This window comes from Miniopterus natalensis, chromosome 9 (genome assembly GCF_054644295.1).
Source record: "Miniopterus natalensis isolate mMinNat1 chromosome 9, mMinNat1.hap1, whole genome shotgun sequence".
Taxonomy (NCBI): domain Eukaryota; kingdom Metazoa; phylum Chordata; class Mammalia; order Chiroptera; family Miniopteridae; genus Miniopterus; species Miniopterus natalensis.
The window spans coordinates 41,837,222-41,862,135 of record NC_142089.1 but is presented as its reverse complement, the minus strand read 5'-3'; the positions used below and the strand labels follow the sequence as shown (position 1 = coordinate 41,862,135).

Genomic DNA, 24,914 nt, shown 5'->3' with positions numbered 1-24,914 from the left:
GCTCTCCAATCATTTGGAAATGTCTCCTGTGCTTTTTGTATTCCCCTTACAACCCCTTTGTTCTTGAACTTGTTTAACATAGTACAAAACAGATGCAATTTTTATTAATCTAAACTCCTTAACGAGTTCTGTGGTGAGTTAAACCTATTCATGGTCCTTACTGATATGGAAGAACCTGTGAACATTCATTTGTACAGTTATGTGCTCTTTAATGTATTCCTACCTGTGTATGTCATTAATTTTGCCGGGGTGGCAGGGAGGACCCTTCATCTTTTAGATTAACATTGTACACAATATGAAGAAGGGGTTTTACATTTTAGAGAAGTAGCAGATCATATATTTGAGACCTATTGGGGGTAATGTTAGCAAGGGTGCTTTCAGACGAGTATGTCCAGAAGGAAGCGCTAAAAGTACTTGAATAATGTCTCTGAGAGGGGTGGAAAAATCATGTTTCTGAGGGAAGAGGGAGGAGAGAAAATACAGGCAGGTGAGGTATGGCTTTCAGGACCTAACGCACTTCTGTGAAAGAAGGACCTCACCTTCCATGTGACTCCTGCGGGCAGACCTAGGATCAGTGGTGCAAGTTATAGGAGGACAAATGCTGAACTTGTCAGAGCAGGACCATCTGAGCTGCCTCAGAGAGAGTGGCAGTTACAGAAGGGGACCCAACGCCCTGCTGGACATTCGCCCTATGATTAAGTCTTCAGGTTTGGAATTTCAGATTTGGGATTTGATAGGCACTAATATATTTCTTTTGTCCTGTTGGTTTCTGCGGCAGAGCCTATAAGAATTTTTGAACTGTGTCCAAAGCCATTTCTGAATTGTGAGTACTTTCTCTTGCAGAAGAAAATGCAGAAGTTTCTATGGATGTTTCCCTGGCTTACCGTGATGATATGTTTGCCGAATGGACTGAAATGGCCCATGAGAGAGTGCCCCGGAAACTCAAATGTACCTTCACATCCCCCAAGGTAGGATTCCTTGGTGTCTAAGTTGATGGAGTTTTTATTTGGTTTCTAGCTACGTGGGAAGATTTGCTTTACAATTAACAGACATGTTCCTTATTTCTTAGCATGCATTTCTTAGTATCCTTTGTCTTAGTAGAGGGCCATGTAGATATTTCATGTCCCTGCAAAGGAGGGAAGCATAGAAGGAATGTCTGTCTGACGTTATTTAGTTTCTGTGAAATACTTCCATAAAAATAAATTCTTTATTCTTTGGTTAATAGCTGAATGTGTCTGAAGAATGTTGCTAAGTTACTTTAAGGTGTGAGAATCTGTTGATAGTGGATCAATGCTATGTCTATGTTTCTGTTTCTTAGGCAGCTCTTTGCTGCCAAAGTTAATGTGCAGGTATGAAGACTAAAAATCCCAGTGACCACAGACAAGAAGAGGACCTCAGTCTTCTAGACCATCTTTAAGACTCCCTACTCTGGTTCTTCCAGGAGGACTCATTTAACTACCCATGGGAGAGAGCTTACTATCCTGCATTGAAAATAGGGAGAGCCTGGCCGGGCGTGACTCAGCGGTTGAGCATCGACCTAGGATCCAGGAGATAAAGATATATTTTTAAAAAAAGAAAAAAAAAATAGGGAGACATTTTCTTTGGGGCAAAGGCCCAAAGATGGACTCAGTGACCTGAGGATAGTGGGATTTGATGGTTAAAGGACCAAATAAGAATTAGCTGGAGGTCCCTTACAAAAGCCAAGTGCTGCCCTCATACACATCTCCCTGGCATTCTGACCCCTCACCCTCAGCCCTACTTACCACCTGCTCTTGAAAGTCTCTGTGAAGGTGAAATGGAGCCATAGTTACTGTTACTCATGGTTATTCACATTGCTCAAGGGGTGTTGACATGGTGCACCATCATCAGTAGGTGATCTCTGATGGCCCTTCAGGTACAGAAAGACTCTCGCTTTCTTTGTGTGAAGTGTGTGAAAGTGTAGACTACAGAAGCATGTTCTTTTTTTTTATATATATGTCTTTATTGATTCCAGAGAGTGGAAGGGAGAGGGAGAGAGAGAGAAACATCAATGATGAGAGAATCGTCATTGATCGGCTGCCTCCTACACGCCCCCTGCTGGGGATCAAGCCTGAAACCCGGGCATGTGCCCTGACCAGGAATCGAACCGGATCCTGGGTCGATGCTCAACCGCTGAGCCACCTGGCCAGGCAAGAGCACATTGAGTTTTCCTGGCCAGGCAGGAGCACATTCTTGAGTATGTCATTTGTCATGTGACATCTCCAGATCAGTTCCTCCTGAAGGATTTGGACAGCTTCTTAGTACCCACTCCATTGTTTGATTGAGTTCCTCTCCTCTCCTCTCCTAGCGTTGGCCTTTCCTATCTTTGCTTTTGCCTATAACTATGAAGTTGGGGCTCCGCGTGGAATGGTAAGAACCGCAGGTTGAAGCCTCTGAGTCCCATGCCCCCGCCCTGCCCATCCTACCCTCAAGAGGACTAAGATGGGGCAGGTTCACAGCATTAACATAAGTTAAAAGCATGGATTTGGAGCAAAACATACTTGTCTTCAGTTCCAGGCTGTATCACTTACTGTCCGCAGGACCTTAGGCAAACTTACTGCTAGGGGAGGAAAGGTCACCCTGGGCATGAGGTCCCGCCCTATAATTATCCCTTGCTAGGCACCTGGGGCTTTCCACCCTGGTGACCTTCTGTACCCGGCCCATCATCCTTGCTCTGCTCACGTCTGTCTAACTGCCTACAGCATCTGTATCACTTACTGTCTGCATGACTTTACTCAAACGTAATCTGTCTGAGCGTCAGTTTTTCTTCTGCAAGATGAAATAATAATGCCTGCTGTGGGAGTCTTTATAAGGACTAGATGAGATAGTGAACATAAGCAGGATGCCCTTTCATTTAACATCTAGTCTGGGACATGTTTGAGAATGAAAGGGGATGTTAATCAGATGGGCCACTAGGACTTTCATGAGCATAAGCACCTATTGGGGTACCTGACATTTATTAAGTCTCTTCTCCCAGGTTTCCTAGACCAGAGCTACAGAAAGTATGGTCTGAGAATCAACAGCTACAGCATCACCTGAGAGCTTGTAGGAAATGCAGATTCCCAAAAACCTACTGCATCAAAAATCTCAGAGTGTAGGGGCAAGGAATCTGTGTTTTAAGAGGATTTCTTTTTTTTTTCTCAACTTTTTTAAAATATACCTTTATTGACTTCAGAGAGAGGAAGGGAGAGAGAGAGAAACATCAATGATGACAGTCATTGATTGGCTGCCTCCTGCATGCCCCCTGCTGGGGATTGAGCCCACAGCTGGGGCATGTGCCCTGACCAGGAATCACACCCTGATCTCCTGGATCATAGGTCGATGCTTAACCATTGAGCCATACCACCAGGCTTAAGAGGATTTCAGTTTCTTTTCTTAAGCTTGAGAAAGTTTGAGAGCCACTGCCCTGGACCCTTTGCTAAGTGCCAAATATAACCCCACCCCCCCCAACAAAAAGCCATCTGGAATTGTTTGGGTAGGCCGTTGGGGGCAATCGGTGGGTAAAAATGAATGGTAGAGAGAAACTAGAGGTAGCAGGAGAGAGAAATATCTAACATTTTCAGATCTTTGTGTGCAATGAAAATTAATTAAAAACTTTCTAGCTGTCACAGCAAGTTGCCTGCATCGTTCAGAGGTGAGACTGGTTGGATATCTAAGCTAAAGGATATAAAGCTTCGGGATATGGAATTTCATCCTCAGAAAAGGGAAAAGTCATTTCTCACCTTACTTACACACTTGGAGGGCACTGAGAAGCAGAGTGAGGGGGAAGTCATTAAGAAGCCTGCAACTGCTCCTCAATGTTGGTTGCTTAATTATCTTTAGGATGTGTTGATCCCTTTCAACACATGAAATGAATCATCAAATCTATACTTTTTCAAGATATTAAACCTTGAAAAGTGTGAAGGAAATGAATCATCAAATCTATACTTTTTGATTGCAGTAAAATTTAGTCTTGAGTCTGAAGATTAAATGAGAAATTGCTTTAAAGCTTTTTAGTCCCTGGTGGATTGTGAAGTTTAAAAAAAAAAAAAAGTCAAGTTGCCACCTGCTGTAATTTGTCCTAATTAATCAGTCTCATGCAGGAGTTGGGGGAGGGCTGAGGGGGATGGGAGAAAGCAGAGAGAGGAAGGAGTGTCTTTCTGTCTAAATGCCCTAAATACTGGCAGAGGCAAACTTCTGTGCATGAGGAAAAGTCCCCAATAGGATACGTGAGTTTGTCTTGGAGGCAGATAGGCCAGACCAGGATCCCAGAATCCAGTGTGTATAATTTCTTAAACTTAGATAGATTTGTCTCATGGATTGGTAGCATTATCCTCTCCTATTTTACCTTCTTGTTTTACTTGTGAGGAAAGTGAGGCCAAAAGAGGTAGATGACCATCACAAGGTACCCAGCAAGGAGCAAGGTCACGGCTAGAAAGTAAGTCTCCAGGCTTGGAGTTCATTGCCTTCCATTATCACAGCACAATGCCTGCCTTCAGGCATGTCTGAGGCCTAAGGCAGTGTCATTCCTTTCTTCCTGCTGTACTCAAGTAACCTCTTTCCCATCAGAGCTGGAAGCTGGACTTGGAAGACCCATGCCCTCAACCCAATACTGTTACTTTAGGCATCATGGGCACATTGTATAATCAAGTCAGTGGCATTAGACTAAATAAAGTTTTGTCCCTTCCCCCTCAAACTCTCAATTTCTAGAAATAAAACAAGACTCGGATTGGAAACACATCAGAAAACCCTCTTCTTGCTGTTACCACAGAGGGTCATCAGCATCCTCAATGCAGCTTCATCTGAGGCTGAATTAGAGCCTATATGGTATTTTCAGTTGTTCCTGCAGAGGCCTAATACTAACCCTGATTTGTAAGTATAAGAAAGAGAAAGGAGCAGGGAGGAGAGACAAACAACCTATACAGGAAGAATCATCCAGCCTGCAGATGAAGTTTGGGTAAGAAGCAGGATTCTTTCTACAGAAGAATTTTTTTTAATTCCATAAGCCAGGTCTAATCAACTGGTAGTGCTGTAAGCAGCAGGAAAGGCACCAGGTGTCAGACCAGTGGGGTCAGACCAGACCTGGGTTCAGCAGCCTCGGTACTTGAGTTCCAGCTAGGAGAGAATTCAGAGCCAAGACTCCCAACTACAAGAGAACATTTATTTGTAAAAATCCAGAGGTAGAAGAAATAATTTGTAGAAGAAATGAGCTTAGGAAACAAGTTATAGAGGTAAAGGAAGGGCCCTTGGAGCTTGGGAGTGAAGAAGCTAATGGTAATGAGCCTGGGGGGAGGGGGGGAGGGGAGGGAGGAGGAAGAGGAGGGGTGGGAAAGGGACAGGCATGCTCCCGGAGGAAAAGCACTCTGGGTCCTCCTCCTAAGGGTTTTAAGGGTGGAGATTTTAGGGGAGGTTCCAGGGGAAGATCTCAATAGAATATTCAGCAGCTTTCAGGTGTGTCCTTTCAGGGTTGTGGTCTTCACTGATTCAGTGTCTAGGTCGGCGCCAGGGCAGGAGTCATTATTCAGTGCAGCTGGTCCTGAGGTCAGTAGTCTGATTTTGTTGCTTTTCTGGGCCTGGATCTGAAATACAACTGAGGGCTAGATCTCTAGGGAGGAAAGGTCAGGGGATCCAAACCACATGAATAACAATATGCGAGGGGAGGAAAGGTCACCCTGGGGATGAGATCCCACCCTACACTTGTCCTTTACTAGGCACCCAGGGCTTTCCACCCTGGTGACCTGTGCCTGGCCCATGGTCCTTGCTTTGCCCGTGTCTGTCTAACTGCCTACCACAGTAGTGTTACCGGAAAGGGGAACTGGCCCTGAGCGGGTCTGCCTAGGGCCAGCTGGTAGTGTGTGGGTTCTTGACTTCGTGCAGGAAAAATTTTACAATATGAGTCCAGGTGAATTTCAGAGTACATTTATTAAAGCTAGGGATGTGAAACAAGAAACAAGAAAGGGCTGGGGAAATGAGCCTAGGCTGGTCTACTTTGGCTCACTAAGAAGTCAGAGGAAAGCCCAGCCGGGTGTGGCTCAGCAGTTGAGCATCGACCTATGATCCAGGAGATTGTGGTTCGATTCCCGGTGAGGGCATATGCCCTGGTCGCGGGCTCGATCCCCAGTTGGGGGCCTGCGGGAGGCAGCCTGTCAGTGACTCTCTCATCATTGATGTTTCTATCTCTCTCTCTCCCCCTCTCCCTCCCTCTCTCTGAAATCAATAAAGATATATTTTAAAAAAATAAAGTCAGAGAAAAGGGGGCTTTGGGGACAGGTTCAGGGGGTTTGCCTGGGATGAACGGCCACTGCCCATTGCTGCCCTGGTTGCAAGTCTCACGGGTTCCCTTAGAGTTTAGGAGATGCATGCCTGTGGAAAAAGAAGTGGGAGGAGGTGCTAGCATGCTCCTGGGAGGGAGAGCGTTTGCTGGAACCTTTGTTTTGAGGGATTTTAAAGGTTGGGTGTTTAGGGGAGGTCTTAGGGGAGGATCTCAATAGAATATTCATCAGCTTTATGCTGATGTACCACAATGAGGTTTATTCTCTTAACTTCATCTGTCCTTGAGTATGATTGGCAAATGGCACTAATTGGATTTCTGCTGTCTCCCTGAATAGGATGATTTAAGCTCTTTACCCTCTGGCTGGAGAGGACAAGTGCAAACAATTTATTCTCAAGCATTTTATTTATTCCCTGGTTTAGGGAATATAGGATTTACTAGGTTTACCTGCTGTTTAACCGTCTGTCTCAGTTTCCCTGTTCCGCTTGTTCTTGCTTACTGGCCTGTCTCAGTAGTTCTGATAAGAGCCCCTCAAACCTTAGAGGATGAAAAACTATCATGATTGATTAGCGACATCTGCCATGAGTAGGGAATGGAAGATTGGAAACGTATAAGCCAGATATTTGCCTGCTCTACCTCTCCTTTGTCATGTGTCTTTTGTCTTTCTATAGAGGTCTGTTCATTGCATCCTAAGCTCTGACTCTCCAATAAAGAACTCCCTAAGATCACAGAAGGGACAGGAGACTCTTCATATACTAGTTAGACTATAGACTCACTACCTTCTTTCTGATTTTTCCACTAGACGTTTTACTCTGAAGATATGCAGAACAGTATAGAAGTCCTGAGAATTTAGGCTTGGGAACAACATACTTAGGTCTTCCCTGTCACTTGATCAGCAAACATTGAAGCTGGCATAAAACATTGATGGCTGGACACTCATCTCTTTTATCAGGAAAAAGTCCCTGGCTGCTAAAGCTGATGCCTCCACATGCCCATATTTACCCCACACCCCTACCCCTTGGCAGGGACACAAAGCCAGAAGTCCTGGTGAGGGGGAGCGGAATTTAGTTTTCAAAACGACGGGTGCCTCTACTCTCCAGTCTCCCACTGCCATGCCCGGGGCTGTACCTCTTCAATTATTTGGCAGGAAGTGTAAGAGTCTTCTTTTAGAAACTGGGATTAATTTTTATTTAGTTAAAATTCCTGCTCCTTTCATCTTGCCTCTTGGGCAGTTAAGGAGCTTTGGGGTAGAAAATTCCACGTGAGCGTCTCAAACTAATCCCATTATTACCTTTCATCCCTTTCTGTCTTCCCCAAATTGCAAGGGTTCCTGGAGTTGCTTCTTTTTCTTTCAAATCAATAAAAAGCAGATATTTTCAGCAACTCTTGCTGGCCAGAACCATATAAGTAACTAGCCATTACCTAAGACTGATGAATATCAGCAAGGGCTTCCTCCTGAACATTTAAGAAATTGACTGTTCCACAGAGCCCTACAGGTTTCCACTGACAGGCTGCAAATAAAAAGCATGCAGACCTGGTAGAACAGATGAATCTGATTGTGAGGCTCAAATGAGGGTGAAAGCCCTGAGAAAAGTGGAAATAGAGAGAAGAGATTTCTGCTTTTTACCTAACATTTTAGGTTCTACCTCAAACGTGGCTAGTGGGTTTTGGTTTTTAGATTTTTTTTTTTAAGGGGGAGGGCAGCCCGTGGATATTATGCCTCCAGTGTGCCCTATTATCTGTACCTCTTTAAGGTATAACTTTAAGCATTATCTTTTTAGAATGCGTGATAGGAGGCAAAGGTAAGACAGTTCAGACAGTCTATTGGAAATAGTGACCTGCCTCAAAACCTCTGTTCTTCTTCCAGACCCCAGAGCATGAGGGCCGTTACTATGAGTGTGATGTCCTTCCTTTCATGGAAATTGGGTCTGTGGCTCATAAGTACTACCTTCTAAACATCCGGCTGCCTGTGAATGAGAAGAAGAAAATCAACATTGGGATTGGGGAGATAAAGGATATTCGGTTGGTGGTAAGTGAATAGAATTGACCCAGGGAGCCTGTGGCACTAGAACACTGATTATGGAGCACGTGTGTTAGAAGGTAACTCACATCTCACTCTCGGCATCTCCATGCCTCAGTCTTCTCATCTGAGAAATAGGAATAATAACACATACCCATGATGGCTGGGATCATAAATTTGTGTGAGAGATTATAGAAATGAAAAATAATGTAATAATTGCTCCCATCAAAGATGTTATAATGATCACAATTGCATAATGAATAACACCAAGATAAAAGCAAATTTTTTTTTACATGTTTCAACTTGCAAGCACAAATGTTAATGGGTATTTTAGGTTCTTTCCAGTTATTTTGTTTAATGGGGAAAATTAGAACATGGAGTAAGGAGATAACTTTTTTTAATCTAAAAATAGTTACACAAGAAATACACATTTATTGTAGAAAATTAAAAAGCACAAGTAGCTCAGTCAGGCATGGCTCAGTGGTTGAGCATCAACCTATGATCCAGGAGATCAAGGTTCGATTTCCGGTCAGAGCACATGCCTGGGTTGTGCAGGCTGGATCTCCAGCAGGGGACGTGCAGGAGGCAGCCCATCAATGACTCTCCCATCATTGATGTTTCTATCTCTCTTCCTCTCCCTTCCTCTCTCTGAAATCAATGAAGATATATTTTTAAAAAAGCACAAGTAAACACATAGAATATAAAAATTAACTGTAATGTCCAACCATATAGAAATAATCACTATTGAGGTTTGGATTTCAGATTTTTTTCTATACATATATTCATATATAATCCTTCATGTGCAAAAAAATGGGATCATGCTCAATTCACACTTTTGTTCCTTGCTTTTTAAATTTAATGGTATTTTGTGAATATGTTAATGTTATATTGTGAATATTTTATATGTACAGTGAATGAATATTATATATAAATATATAATAATATATAAATACAGACACGCACATGCACACTTTGTGATACTGCTTAGCATTTATTTCACTATATAGATTTACCTTAATACATTTTACCAATCTCAACTTTGGGCATCTAAATAAGGTATGTCAAATTTTTCAATGAAAGCCTTACAGAAAAAATCCTTGATTGTATTCTTAATCATTCCCTTAGTATAGAGAGGGTCCATTTTTATGTCTTTTGATTTATATTTCTAGAATGCCTGAGAAGGGGCTGGGGGTGGTATGAGGTCAGTATATGCTCTGAATGTGAAAGCTTTTGATCTGGACAGTTCAACAGACAAGGTGTCCCGTTACCTATCTCCAAAATGCATTTGCTGATAGAAAATAACACTAAGATATATTCACCTTCAAAATTATGTTGGCCTCTCTCTAGGCAATCCACCAAAATGGAGGCTTCACCAAGGTGTGGTTTGCCATGAAGACCTTCCTTACACCCAGCATCTTCATCATTATGGTGTGGTACTGGAGGAGAATTACCATGATGTCCCGGCCCCCGGTGCTTCTCGAAAAGTAAGAGCTGGTTTTGGAGCACTCTTTTTTTTTTCTTTTTTTTTCTTTAAGATTTTTATTTCTTTCTTTTTAGAGAGAGAGGAAGGGAGAGGGAGAGAGAGAAACGTCAGTGTGAGAGCAAACATCCATCAGCTGCCTCCTGCACGCCCCTGCCAGGGACCCAGCCCGCAGCCAGGGCGTGGCTCTGCCCGGGAACTGAGCCGGCGGCCTTTCCCGCGGGGGCTGATGGCCAAGCAGCCGAGCCGCAGCGGCCGGGCCAGCGCGCTCGTGGGGACGCAGCATCGCGCGCCCTGCCTGCCGTGCTCCTGGTTTTGTGGGGTCTAGTTCAAGTGGTGAGTGTGTTACTTGGACTAGTGATTTGACCAGGAGTCATTTTGGACTTTTTCTTTTCCTCCAGCTTTCACATACAGACTTTTATTAAACCCAATAGGTCCTATCTTTTTGGCTCTTTATTCTGGCCGTGTTCCTCATCCTCATGGTCTGAGTCAGATACTTCTGTCTGTGACAGTGGGTCAGCTGCCTGTCTGAGCCCAGCCCAGAAGGACGCCGCTCCTGTAGACATACCCCCTTTCTCTCCCTTATTACTGACTTCCCTTTTTGCTGAATTATTCCCAGTAGCGTACCAATACTCTCTACCATCTCCCATTCTTAAACAAAACTTTTCCCTTTCCCATTTCCCCCTGAAGCCATCACACCATTTTTTTTTACAGCAAAACTCCTCAAAAAGCGTGTCTGTATCTTCTCCTATTTTTCCTTAAGCCCATTTCAACACCCCCCTTACACTCCCCCCATGAAACCACCCCTGACAGAATCACCAGTGACCTTCGAACTCCAGATCCAGTGGTCATTTCTCAGTCCTTGCTTTTCTTGACTCCTCATCAGCATTTGCCATGATTGATCACTCCCCTTTTTCAGAGCCTCCCCCACCCTTCTTGTGATTGTTCCCCTCCGTTGCTGACCATCACTCAGCCTCCATGGCTGTTTCCAACCAACTTTCCAACGTCTTAAACTTAAACTTTTCTCTTTATTGTGCTTATTCCTTGGGTGATCTCATCTAATCTCATGGTTTAAAAAATCTTCTAAATGATGACTCTTCATTTGTAATCATCAACTTCAGCCTCTCCCAACTCTAGATTCAAATATTCCAACTGTTATTCAATATCTTCACTTGCACAAAAATGTAATATGTGCAAAAAGCAATTGATATCCTCCCATTTCAAACTTGCTCCTCTCCCAGCTGTTCCCATCTTGGGAAATGGTAATTCCTCCTGTCCCTTTGCTCAGGCTACACATGTAGGAGCCATCCTTTACTTCTGTTTTTTCACTCTTCTCATCCAATCCACCAGGATATCTCACCATTTTCATTGCTACCATCTTAATCTAACCCACTGTCATTTCTCACCTGGTTTATTGGAAATAGCCTCTCAACTGCTCTCCTTTCTTCTACCATTTTCCTCCCTATAGTCTATTCACACTGCAGCCAGATTGTTCCCTTTTAAGTGTAAATCAGATCATGTCATTTCCCTGCTCAAAGCTCTCTATTGGCTTTGCATCTCCTTTGCCCTAGTTTATAAAGCCCTAGATGCTCTGGACTCTTGCTACCTCTGATTTTATCTCCTATCTTCTTCACCACCTACCATCCCCTTGATGGTGCTCAAACATGCTTAGCATGCTCTGACCCCAGGACCTTTGCACTTGCTGTTCTCTTTATCTGAAATGCTCTTAACCCAGATATATCTGTGGCTCAATTCCTCATTTCTGTCAGGCCCTGCTCTCATGTCTCTTATCTTAGAGGCTTTTCCCTATCCACTATATATAAAATAGCACCACTCTCCATTTTCGTACCTTGCCTTATTTTTCTTTATAATACTCATTCTCTATTTATTTATTATCTTTCTTCCCATACCTCTCCTCTCACCCCATCTGAACACAGGTCTCACTAGAGCAGGATCTTTGTATTGTTTGCTAGTACATCCCTAGTGTCTACAATAGTGACTGGTACATAGCAGGAACTCAATAAATATGAATTTGTTGAATGAATGAATGAATCATGTCTCTCCATTTTTCAACCTTTTTTATCTTCAGTTCTTTCAGGGTTAATTGCAAGTCTCTAATGAGGTATGCAAGTTTCCCCGTGAGCTCAGCTCTGTTCACTTCTCTGGCATCATGTCCTGACATTCTCTGCTATGTGCTACATGCAGATTCCCAAATGCTTCAGGCTGTTCCAAGCTTCTGTGCCTCCATCCAGCCATTTCCCTCTGCTTAGAATGCCCTTCCACCTACTTAACCTTGACTCACAACTCAGCTCAGTATCTGTCAAAGTTAGATGCGCCAGTAGCAGCCTGTGCAAATTTCTATTATATTACTTATCACACTTTATCTCTTTATCTGACTGAGGCACTAAATATATTCTATGAGTGTAAGAACTAGTCCTATTTATTTAGGTATTTATAGCCCTAACAAAATGCTTGGTACATAATGTGTTTAATAAACATACGTATTTCATTATAATGAGTGAAAGTAGGAATAAATCAGTAACTAAATGAATATTTTGATAGAGAAATAGCAATTAATAGTGTGATGGGGAAAAGCAAAATAAGCGCTAAACAAGCCACTAAAAGAATTTGCATCTCATATTGTTTGGGGTCATTTATTATTGAAATGAATATGCTTATATAATTCATAGTTGCTGAGGAAAGCATAATAATAATGAATGTTCTTAATGATCACGTTAATGATGACCTGAATAGGTAAGAGAGGATAATTACATTCAATGAGGTCTGATTACGAAGGCAAGGGAGGGTGAAAACATTGTAGGAAGCTTTTAATCTGAGCTGATACCAAAATAAAGTCCCAGGGATTAAGGAGGTTAGGTTCAATTATCCAGAAAGGTTAAGATAGCCTCTTTCATTCTACAGTGGTCCCAACAAAATAAGACATTCTGCATCTCTGTGTAGAAATTCATTATGAGAGCTAAGAAACTGCTCATATGGCTTCAGTCCCAATAAGTACCATCTGACTTCCCCAAGCTGGCTTCTAATTTTTGAAGATCTGCTTCCCAAATGAATAAAGTTGTTTTCCTGATATTTTCTCATCACCAGAGTCATCTTTGCCCTTGGGATTTCCATGACTTTTATCAATATCCCAGTGGAATGGTTTTCCATTGGGTTTGACTGGACCTGGATGCTATTGTTTGGTGATATTCGACAGGGCATCTTCTATGCAATGCTTCTCTCCTTCTGGATCATCTTCTGTGGCGAGCACATGATGGTAAGAGTCAGAGCCGCTGGGGAAGGGACAGTGGATGAGGCAGAATAAATTAGTGGTTATGTGAGTGAGCTCTGGAGTTGGGCTCTCGGTTCAAGTTTCTGCTTCACCATTGGTTAGCTGAGTCGCCTTAGGCAAGTGGCTTGATCACTCTGAATCTCAAGTTCCTCATCTATAAAATGAGATTTAGGGTTTTTGTGAGATTTAAATGTGAGTAACATACTTAGTAGAAAGTAAACACACCAAGATTAATGATTATTATTATTTCTTTTCCATTTGGCTTCTTCTTTGCTTGTCCCCAGAACCAAAGTAACCACCAGATAATGTGAGCCCAGTTCTCTCCAGCTGGCAATTTGGCCAGGTGGCCTAGTAACCCCTGTTACCATGAAACACTAACCTCCCTGGTCAGTTTGCACTCACACCAAATCATATTTCAAGAGGGATCGAAGGTACTGTGGACAAAAATAAGATTGGTGCTGCCAGCACGTTGTGGCTAAAAGGATATGCCAGCTGGAGCTTGGGCCCATGTGAGCACATGGGCTTCCTAGTTGAGTGGGCTGTTTGTAAATTCCATGCTGGTTTGGTCATTGCTTCTGAAGCCTGGCAGCCCTTCCAGGAGAGCGGTGAGAAGAGAAAAAGGCTTTGCCTACTGCCAGGGTAGGCATGAGGGTCCTAGCGAACCATGACACACTGAGAATGAGCCCTCAGCAGCAGGAACAGGAGTAGAGGGGACTCAGGGACAGCAGCAGGACAGCCTGCTGGGGTGGACTGCCCGGAGTGAATTGGTTGGGACTGTACCACCTGGGTCCCAGCCTGGATTCTAAAATATGTCTTTTGCCTTTCTCCATTTTCTCACTTTACACCCCTTAATTTTCTGTCTTTTAGCATCTTTGTATATGTATCAAGAGGAACCATCTTTGTTTTAAAAACAGGGAGAACATCTATTTATTTTCCTAACCATGAGACCTATTACATTTGACATATTTTAATGCCTTAGAGTCTTTATTTAGTCCTCTGGGGACCACCCTCACCTTAACAAACACAAGGGATAAGTCACATAGGAATTTAATTCTGAAGTATTTAAACTACAAGACCTCGCTTTGTGTCCCCATAGCATCCTGTTGTTACTACTATGAGAGCCCTTAGGAACAGATTTTGGTCTCACCCATTCTTGTATGCCTAGAGCCTAGCACGATGCTCGATACACAGCAGGTTGTCAGCAAGGATTGTTTGAGTGACTGACTTACCTATAGAATTGCTTTGCACACCCCACCATCTTTATCTCATTTCTCAACTTGGCCTTCATCAGGATCAGCATGAGCGGAATCACATAGCAGGGTATTGGAAGCAAGTCGGGCCCATTGCCGTTGGGTCTTTCTGCCTCTTCATATTTGACATGTGTGAGAGGTGAGCGGATGCCTGTGGGACTCTGGGCTGAAATGCATGTCACTGTGCCCACTGCTGGCTCTTCAGGAGGTGTATTTGGAAGGGAGAAGGGTGGTTGGGAGCCTGTGGAATAAAAGGGTTGGACATGGTCACATCCTCAGATAGGGACTGGGATTGAATCAAAGGCAGAGCTCTTTCTAGATGCAAACTATCTGGGCTGACTATTTCTTCAAACTCCTTTTCTACTTAAGTCCTCTGTGACTTTTAGTCTAAATACAACCGCCACCCCTCCAGCTGAAAAGCTAAGAATATAGCAAAAGGAAAGTTTCCCTTTGCCTCTGTATTAATTGTGTCTTGCTTTTCCATCTCGTTTCTCTTTGTAGAGGGGTACAGCTCACGAATCCCTTCTACAGTATCTGGACTACAGATGTTGGAACAGAGCTGGCTGTATCCTTCCTGGATGGGCTCGGGGTTTTCTTTCTTCCCATAGCCGCCTGATCCCCAAGATCATTTTCTAATGATGTTCTCCATATGTGCTCAGCCGGAGCTTTGATCCTTAGACCAATGATAACGGCGCAATTAAAGCAAATAATGAGAGGAATTAATGCTCGCTTTCAAGCCCGGGTGAGGGCGGGCAGAATGAGACTGCAGCGCGTCCCTGTGGCCGAAGCGTCAGAGTTGCTGGTGCTGCTGGCCCGTCTAAATGACCCATTCTGCCCCCGCTTACCGCAGGCCGAAGCAGGACTCGCTTTTCCCTGGGCTCCTTGTGGGAGAGGCAGTTTCTGAATTCATCAGTGTAAGACTGCTCACGGTGACCTTGGCGCCCTGGCAGACGGTCCTGCTGCTATTCATTTCCCAGACCAAGCGGAGATAAGGCTAAGGTGATTAGTTCCAGCGCGTCCCCGAGGCTTCTGGTTGGTTGGCAGAAACTCTGTCTGAGTCATCTTCATGAAGCAGAAGTGACAGTCTTAGCTTATCCCTTTTAGGATGCTGGATTTAAATATTTTATCTTTCTGAACAATATGTTAAATCCTTTGGGAGAAAAAAAGACTCCTCTGAAGAGGAGAGAAAGGCTTGGGTTGTGTGCTTTCCTGATGGATAATATCTTGTCACGTGCTGGGAAATAGGCTCTCTCTGGCTATGATGTTTATTTATATTGGCTTTTTATTATCACAAGAAGTTTCTGAGCAAACTAAATGAGTAGTATCATTATCTTAAAGATAAGAGAGTTGAGTTCCCCTTTCCCCACATCGCTCCAAAAAATGTTAGCTGCACCAGACAGGGAATATATATATATATAATGTTAAGTCTACTCCAACCCTTTTGTTCTACAGATATGATGGAGCTCCAGGAGGGCAAATAAAATTTCAAGTCCTGAAGCAAATAACTATGTTCCCATCATTCCAGGGTACTATTGATTTTAGGGAAGAAGGAAAAACTTCCTTAAATATATTATTTAGTAGAATATACATGCTGAGTTCACACTTGTTGAAATATTTTAAAATATGCAATTTGGGGTAGAGTTGTAGCAGGAAGGAGTTGAAATCGGATCACCTGTCTCCCAAGCCAGCTCACTCTACCCCAAGCCTTGATGGTTCTCAGATAAACTTTAAAGATAGGTCTTAGAGCCGCCCTGCTCGGTCTCAGAGTATATTGCCACCCCTCTCAAGTCCTACCTTAGCGATGTGTCCTTCTGCGCCCTGTTCCATTTGACAAGATTGTTTTTGTGCTGGACAGAAGATTGCAGACAGAACTTCATGCCTGGATTTACTTCAAGACCTTCATTCCCTTAACAGCTGTTGCATCCAACCCCACTCCATCCCCTCCTGACTCCAGGGCATCTCAATCTCATTATAAAAATCCAGGGACTAGCCTGATGATTCCCAAACATGGTTATACATGGTGTCCTGTCCCTTGGAAAATCTGATTCCACATACCTGCAGTGAGAGACCTGGATCACTTGTATTTTAACTCCTCTGGTGATTTTAATACAGCTGTCTACCTGATCAGTATTTTGCAACTAATATCTAATATTTTAGTGCTTTTCAAATTTATTGTGCATATGAGTCACCTGAGGACCTTGTTAAAAGGCAGATTCTGATTTGGTAGGTCTAGGGTGGGCCCTAGAGTGCATTTTTAAAAAAATATTTTTATTGACTTTTTTTTTAGAGAGGGAAGAATGGAGAGGAGAGAAAGAGAGAAAAACATTGATGTGAGAGTAGAACATTGTGGCTGCGTCCTGCATGACCCCTACTGGGGATTGAGCCCATAACCCAGGCACATGCCCTGACTGGGAATTGAACCAGCAATGTTTAGGTGCACAGGGTGATTGATGCCCAGCCAACTGAGCCATACGGGCCAGGGCTAGAGTCTGCATTTTTAATAAGCAAAGCTCCTTTTCTCTTATTTGGCTTAGAAAGCAATTTGGAACATTCTTGTCTGTGGTACTTTTGTGTCAGAAAACCTCTGTCCCCCTGAAAACTACCTGGAGAGAAACGGTGTTGCCCCAGAGCCGGGGAGAAGCGCGCGTGTCCTTGGCTTCCCTGCCATTTCCTTTACTGGACACTGTCAGATGGCCTTCATCATTGTGGCTGGCATCTGCCTCTGCCTGTACTTCCTCTTTCTGTGCTTCATGGTGTTCCAGGTGTTTCGGAACATCAGCGGGAAGCAGTCCAGCCTGCCAGCCATGAGCAAAGTCCGGCGGCTGCACTATGAGGTAAGCAGGTCATTCAGCAAATGGTACTCAGGATCTCCTGCCTGATGTGTAAACACACACGCACGCACGCACCACACATACCGCCCTACACCTGGAGGTTAGAAGCCTATATTTCAAATACACACACACATTGAGAGATTTACATGTAATATGGGATCTCTGGGCAAAATACGAGGCTAAATCCTACTCTGAGAAGCACCTAGCTGGACTCTAAATCTTGGAGTTTTCTGAGGTATAAATGTATTTCTGTCCCCAGTGAGGAGTAAACTTGTCCTGCAGGTTCTTCAGCTTTGGGGTGGAATGTAGGTGCATACTAGGTGGGAGATTTGAGTATGGTAGAACTGGGATTTGGCTTGGGGTGAGGTATTAGTTAAGGTTCTCTTGCTGAAAATCAGCCCTAAGACTGGAGTTCAGCCCAGGGGATCTGATTTCTAGACTCCAGGAAGCCACAGTTCCCCTGAAATATCCAGCAGGTACTCAGATATTTGGGCCAAATATTGTGCTCAGATAGAGCTCAGTAATCTCTGTTTATAGATTATGTGCCTCACAAAAGAGAAACACTCAGCATCCTCAAGTCTCTAATGCAGGCAACCCATTCTTAATTTCTCAAGGATCCCTTTGGGCTCATGTCCAAGTGGCTGTCCTCAGAGACATGGGCCTAATTCCTCTGTGAAAAGAGAAACAGAAATGGCAGAACCACAGGGTTTCTACATTCAGTGGATCTGCAGTAAGAGGCATCCCTCCCCAAAACACAAGTTCCCTTCAACCCTCCTCTCAGAAACGGGGGGCACTTTCTAAAGCTTTGCCTATCTCTAGAGCTAGAGTGACACATGAAAAAACTCAACCAAGTCCACTTCATGTTGATTAATATGCACATTTCTTTTTGTTCACTGGAGCAGAATTTTATTTCAACTGCAGAAAAGTTGGATTTGGTAACTTTGAACCCTTGCAGAGAAGCATAACCAGCTTAGCAGGGAAATTAGCAGCCTCACGATGTGCTGTGAATATAATTTCCCAGGCTCTGCTGTTACTGTTTTATGAGAGATAAGAACATAGGAAATATTTGGCTCAATACATTTTCCAGCCACATTCACCTCTGCGGGAGAAATGTTACTATGTGAAATTATTTTACACTCACTCTTAGGAATTTGGTTTTATGGATTTCTTTAAAATTAGCTTTTTATACATTTACATATTGAGATAAGGATTGCTGGTGGCTGGTGGAATGTTAAACTACTCCTTCTCTCTTTCCTAATAGGGACTAATTTTCAGGTTCAAGTTCCTCATGCTTATCACCTTGGCCTGTGCTGCCATGACTGTCATCTTCTTCATTGTTAGTCAGGTAAGTTGACCCTGAGAGGTCAGGGTGAGCATGTCCCTGGAGAGGTGCTTCTTCTCTGCACAGAAAATTCTGTAGAGCTACTGAGAAAGGAGCAGAGAAGCTCTCATGCTGGGCAGCTGATCAAGCCATGGTTTTTAGGCTTCAGGGTGGGTCTCATCATTATCGGGCCAGAGGTAGACTGAATATTCCCTTTCAGTATGGCCTCGAGGGAGCAAAAGTTGCTAAGTAAATTAACAGCCTGCAGCCACATTGAAGAGCATTTGTTTCATTTACTTCAGAGAATGAACTTCAAGCCCGGTAGCAGAACACCAACAAGCCAGCATTAATCTGATTGGTTCCTTATCTAGGATTAACGTAGATCCTTTTGCAGTCCATTAGCTATTCTTTGTAGTAATTACATTGCCACTTAAACATGAAATGAAATTCAAAAATCCCTTTGATAGAACCTCGTCTTTCTGCTGTTTATTTCCAAAACTCAACATTTTGCTGCACTTGAAAATCTTGCTTTTTTTTTTTTTTTTAAATATGTCTTTATTGATTTCAGAGAGAGAAAGGGAGAGGGAGAGAGAGATAGGAACATCAATGATGAGAGAGTCATTGATCAGCTGCCTCCGGCACTCCCCGGACTGGGGCTCGAGCCCGCAGCCCTGGCATGTGCCCTGATCAGGACTCGAACTGGGATCTCCTGGATTTTAGGTCAGCGCTCAACGGCTGAGCCACGCCCGGCGGGGCTGTACTTGAAAATCTTAAGAATGCTAATGATTTTAAAATATTGGTAACTTGTCTTGGGAGTTACTATTTACATCTAATGTATTATGTACCTGTCATTCATCTGAGCTTCGCAGAAATCCTATGGGTAGGAATTGTTATCCCAGTTTGTTAGAATATGAAATCTAGCAGCCTTAGAGACATTTCCTATTTCTGCTGTTTCATTTTCTTATCTGTAAAATGGGTGTAATAATGGTACCACCGTAGAAGGTGCTATCAGGATTCCGCGAAGTAATGCTTGCAAAGTGCTTTGCACTGTGCCTGGCATTGTGAGCAAGAGTAGGTGTGCCTTATGAAGAGCAAAAAGCACGAATGTTGTGCCAAAGGACGTAGAATAGGTTAGGGACCAGAACCCAGTCTTTTTTACTTTTTTTTTACCAACTGCTCTCTCATCCCTGTATTTGGCCAAAACTGAAAATGTTAGGAGTGCTTACAGAGCCTTAAGACAAGACGTGCCCCATTCTGCTAGCAAGTTTCCTTCTAGTATAGGGGCTCCTAACTTTTTTGTGCTATGAACCTCGGGTACTCTGGTGAAGGCTATGGGCCACTTCTTTGAATATTTTTAAATGAGTAAAATAAAAAACTTTGGATTTTAAAGGGAATCAGATAGATAGATAGATAGATAGATAGATAGATAGATAGATAGATAGATAGATGATAGATAGATAGATGATAGATAGATAGATAGATAGATAGATAGATAGATAGATAGATAGATAGATAGATGATAGATGATAGATGATAGATAGATAGATAGATGATAGATAGATAGATGATAGATGATATATATTTGCAATTATACATATCTAGAACTAACTGATATGAAAAAATGATTTCTATTGGTAACAAAATGATAGGTTGGTACTAATATAATGGGGGTTTGTTTTCTATATTCATAATTAAAAGCAATTGTAACTTTCAGTTAGAGACTGGTGAAAATAAAGATATAATTTTTTTTCTTATTGCAGTTCACAAACACCTTGAACTCTATTAAGGACACCCAAGGGTGCCTTTAACCCAAGTTAGGAGTCCTGGAGTTCTGTTGGCTGTGCCCACTGGGCAGTGTTAGTGCTGCTCCTAAAGGCTGGAGTGAATGTGTAAAAAAATAAAAAATGTATGCATACATATCTTCATAAGTTCTGTTCCCCACGTCTGCTTTGACTTACAACAGCGCTGTGTTTGTATCAGACTGTTTGTTTATAAAGCCTTGGAAACTTCATTCTCCACTCCCGATGCCGTGAAAATATTTCAGATTCTGAATGAGTTCTTTATTCAGCCAACTGAGGCTCAAACAGGTTGTGTGGCAGGCCCCCCTTATCCTTTGGCTCAGTCCCTCGTGTGACCAAAGTGCTTTGCAGGCCTGGCAACGTGCTTAATACAGCCGGCCTGCCAGGCGGGAGAGCGGGCCCCCCCCCCCCTCCCGGTAAGGTAGGCTGAGGGATAAAAGGCAATACCAAGACACGCTCCCAGGAAGGGCACTTTTGGTCCTAACACACGTTCCTGCCACTTTTGGGTTTTTTTAATCCTCCCCCAAGGATATTTTTTCCATTGCTTTTCAGAGAGAGTAGAAGGGAGAGAGAGAAAGAAACAGAAACATCGATGTGAGAGACACACGTCCATTGGTCGCCTCCTGCTTGCACAAGGACCGGGGCCGAGGATTGAGCTGCAACGGAGGTATGACATGCCCTTGGCTGGAATCGAACCGGGGACCCATCAGTCCTCGGGCCAGCGCTCTAACCGCTGAGCAGCCGGCTAGGGCTTTGTTCCTGCCGCTTTCGAAAGCTGAAGTCTTTCTCCCACAGCCCCATCCTACTTACTCTCTTGTCTCTGCAGAGTCTCTGCTCCCTGAAGTCAAGAAGGGACATTGGGCTGATGTTTAAGGCAGTTATATGTTGTCCAAATTTAACCTTGTACATGTTTAGTCAGTGTACCTTTTTAAAGCAAAAGAGGTCAGTCTTCCAAGGAGCAGGGTTTGTGGCTTTTCTTTTGAGAAAAAGATTAATATTCCATCGCCCCAGTATTTTCTAAGATAGCTCCAGCCCGTGGCTAGCTTTTTATATCTGCTGTGACAGTTGGTCCGGAGTGGATTTGAACTCTAAGGGGGTAGCAATGAGGTCTTTTGGATTCCATTAGCTCCTCACATTCCTCCTGCTGGGTGGTTTGGTTTTTTTTAAAGGTTTATTTATAGATATCTAAGACGTTTTCAGGCATAACTCTGAGTGTCCCGGGTACTGTATTAATATAGTCATCAGAGGATTTATTTTTTAATGTCATTTTGGAATGTCTCAGCAATGAGCTCACCTGAAAGAAAACCTATTGGGTAACTTTTTGAAATAGATCCCAGTCTTAGGTAAAAGGAATGTATTAAAACTTCCATTATACTCTTGGGCTTGCTGGGAGAGCTTGCATTTAAGCCCCTGAAATATAATGCGAGGGGATCTCACCAGGATATTGAAGCTCTGAGGCCAGGAATGAAAGGCTGACAGAAGCTGTGGAATGCGATGACCTTGAGGCTTTGTAGATGGGCACTGAGGTGCAGTCTTTTAATGCCTGCCATTTTAATGGCTCAGTCCTAGCAACCAAGAGATGGCACATCACAGTCTAGTATTTTAGCCCCTTCCCTCTGGAAAAGAAAGAGGCGTTCCATTTAGAGGTGACGAGCAGTAGGGAACAGAAGTGCAATGCAGGGGAGAAGGTCAGCAACCTTCACTAAGGGAACCCCCGGGTGCCTGACATTCTAGTCAGGCCATAAGCAGCAAACTCCCAGAGAGCCTGTCCCCAGCCCTTTTTTTTTGTATGTGTGATCACTTCATTCTGTTACTTACAGAGGAAATGTTTCCAGTAAGAGAGCCTGTGTCTGGGATTTGGAAATCTTGTTGTTAAGTGGAATGTTGGTTGTCAAGACTACTGGGTGTAAAAGGATTTGACCTTCACTTGGCTCCAGGGGTATAATTGGGTGGTTTCACACAAAAGTAAATTGTTCAAATGTTAAATCAGGAAAAACAGGATAGAAATAAGATGTATACAGAGGGGAGATGATTTTCTTTTTGGGGGGGTGGGGGGGTTGGAGCTACCTGATTTTTCTCTCTGAAAGTTAAAACAGGGTGACTGTCACCTCTCTGCCTTGGCGTTAATGAGATTTTGGATTTACAAGGCCTGCTCTGTAGAGGCTGCTGATTGTAGTACATATTGGTGGGAATGTGCTCAGAGCTCAGGCTGGCTCGGGCATGAATAATTGAGAGAGGAGAGGGGAAGCACAATCAAGTCTCCTAGAGCAGAGTGACACTGTATACAGTTTATTTATGCAAATTCAATTCTTTGCCCTCTGCAGCAAACAATACATTTAGAGATTACAAATTAAGTAGTATAGATAATTCTGCAACTTTATCTCAAAGATGTGCATGTGCCTGGCAGGGCGTGGCTCAGCGGTTGAGCGTCGACCTAGGATCCAGGCGATCGGGGTTCGATTCCCAGTCAGGGCACATGCCCGGGTTGCGGGCTCGATCCCCAATGACTCTCTCATCATTGATGTTTCTTTCTCTCTCTCCCTCTCCTTTCCTCTCTCTGAAGTCAATAAAGATACATTTAAAAATAGAAATAAACGATGTGCATGTGTCTCAAAGCAAACATGAGAGGTTGGCATGAAAATGCTATTTCCTCAGTCTCAGTCCTCTGTGCCCCTCAGAGTATGAACATCTCATTTGAGTGGTTCTACTGTAAAATTGTATTTTGCATATATATCCAGTTTATTATATACCATGCATTATATCTAGAATATATAGTGTATATATATTACTATACAGACTTGAATAAATAAACATGTGTGTATATTAACAGTGTGCATCATGGTCATTTAAGTGAATTTTCAAAAGAAATTTGACCTTATACAATAAATAGTTGCCTCATAATTTAACTTAAGAGACCCACTCCTGTTTAAGGAATCTCAGAGGGAAGGGGGGTGGGAAGAGATTAACCAAAGAATTTATATGCATATATGCCTAACCCACGGACATGGATAATAGTGTAGTGAAGGCCTGTGGAGGGTGGGCAGGACGGAGGACATCTGTAATACTTTTAACAATAAAGATAAATTTTAAAATATTAAAAAATTGAAGTAAATAGAAACTCAACCCCGTTTAAGATAATATTTCTACTCTGTGTTTATAATGGCTAAGTATACCTTCTTTTGGAGCCAGAGCTATGGCTTTCTGGCTGACGAGTCTTGGGCAAAATCCTCTGTGTCATAGTTTATCCATGCGTTGAGTGGAAATGTTACCTACCTACCTCATAGGTTTGTTATTGAAACTAAATAATACCATCCATGGAAAATGCTTAGTGTAACACCTGACAAACCACTAGCATTGAATAAATGTTAACTCTTATTTATTATCCTTGCTATTATTTTAAAAAATCTTAGCTTTGCTAATACCTGTTAACTACTTGTTTTCATTGATAATAAAGGAATACACGAGACAGAAATATTTAAATGAAATAACACTTATTACTGATTGACCTCTTACGTTTAAGTACAATTATTGTGATTTGCTCTAGACTGCGATATTTTCTTTTGACTCTCCAGTCAGATATTTCCTAAGCATGACTGTTTCTATCCCCCCTTTCTGTGTATTTGCACTGGCCTTCCTGCACATCCCTGTACTTTTGCCCCTATTTATTCAACAAATTTGCCTGTTGAGCACCATGTGTACCAGGCACGAAAGACCCATCATTTCACTCCCAGCAAGAATCAACTTCAGCAAAATTGTCAATCCTGAGAATTTCTAGCTTATGTCACAGGAAGCAGGGTCTCTTACAGGTCCACTATCTTAATAGAGTAGAAGAAAATAAGAACTGTCTGACTCTGTTTTTCCGGTGCTTCTCCCAGCCTAGCTGCCCCTCTTTAATCACACAGAGAGCAGTTCCCTTTGCAAGGACAGCAGGTACATGTATTTCCAGGAACCATCTTAAGACTTCCTCTCCCCTTTCATTATATACATTAAAAACTCATCTTAGGTATGCTCTAAGTACTGTGATTTTTATAAAGTTAGGCTATTCTGTACTTAAAAATAAGAAGAATGACATTTGGAGACATTTCTATAAAGTAAGTCCTAACTATTAGCTTGAATGTTGGTGCATTGCTATAAAATCAGTAATGGTTATGAAACCCTTCTTTGCCAAAAACCTTCCTCAGCATGTCATATAAAGTGAATTATTTTCCAAGATAAATAAGAGTTCATGGTGGTGGTTTGTTTATAAATCACAGAAATGAAAAAATTTGGTACCACCAATGGCAATTTAAAACTGGTAAGTCTGTAAGCACTTAATCGGGTTGGTTAACTGACACTCCAGGTCTTTCTGAAAGAAATACCTGTGCTTACAGCTAGCTGTACTATGCCTGGGGCCCTAGTGGATTATGAGTTATAAAGAGGGTACAAAATAAATATAAACCCACTGCCTCAAAAACAGGAGGCGAAATCAACCTGTTTGTTAGCCATTAATATTCAGATATAGCTTGCAGTCTTACATTTTTAGGTCCTAGGAGAAGGGGCTCCTAGGGATGGCTTTTATAACCCCACCTCATGAAGCTATCATGGGAACATACGTCCAATACTTTCTTTTATTCCCATATAAGATTTCCTGTAGCAAGCAGAAGTGGTCAAAATCAT

The 24,914-nt window shown here is 42.8% G+C and overlaps 1 protein-coding gene across 1 annotated transcript in view; it reads left to right on the top strand.

Moving 5' to 3' along the window:
• Window positions 1-24,914, top strand: part of WLS (Wnt ligand secretion mediator) — a 98,189-nt gene that overhangs the window by 62,026 nt on the left and 11,249 nt on the right. Inside the window, exons 3-10 of the mRNA XM_087820510.1 lie at window positions 844-968; window positions 8,136-8,297; window positions 9,636-9,772; window positions 12,874-13,042; window positions 14,349-14,446; window positions 14,809-14,872; window positions 16,998-17,141; window positions 18,400-18,483. Of these exons, the coding sequence (XP_087676636.1) occupies window positions 844-968; window positions 8,136-8,297; window positions 9,636-9,772; window positions 12,874-13,042; window positions 14,349-14,446; window positions 14,809-14,872; window positions 16,998-17,141; window positions 18,400-18,483 (983 nt within the window). The remainder of the gene's footprint in view (window positions 1-843; window positions 969-8,135; window positions 8,298-9,635; window positions 9,773-12,873; window positions 13,043-14,348; window positions 14,447-14,808; window positions 14,873-16,997; window positions 17,142-18,399; window positions 18,484-24,914) is intronic.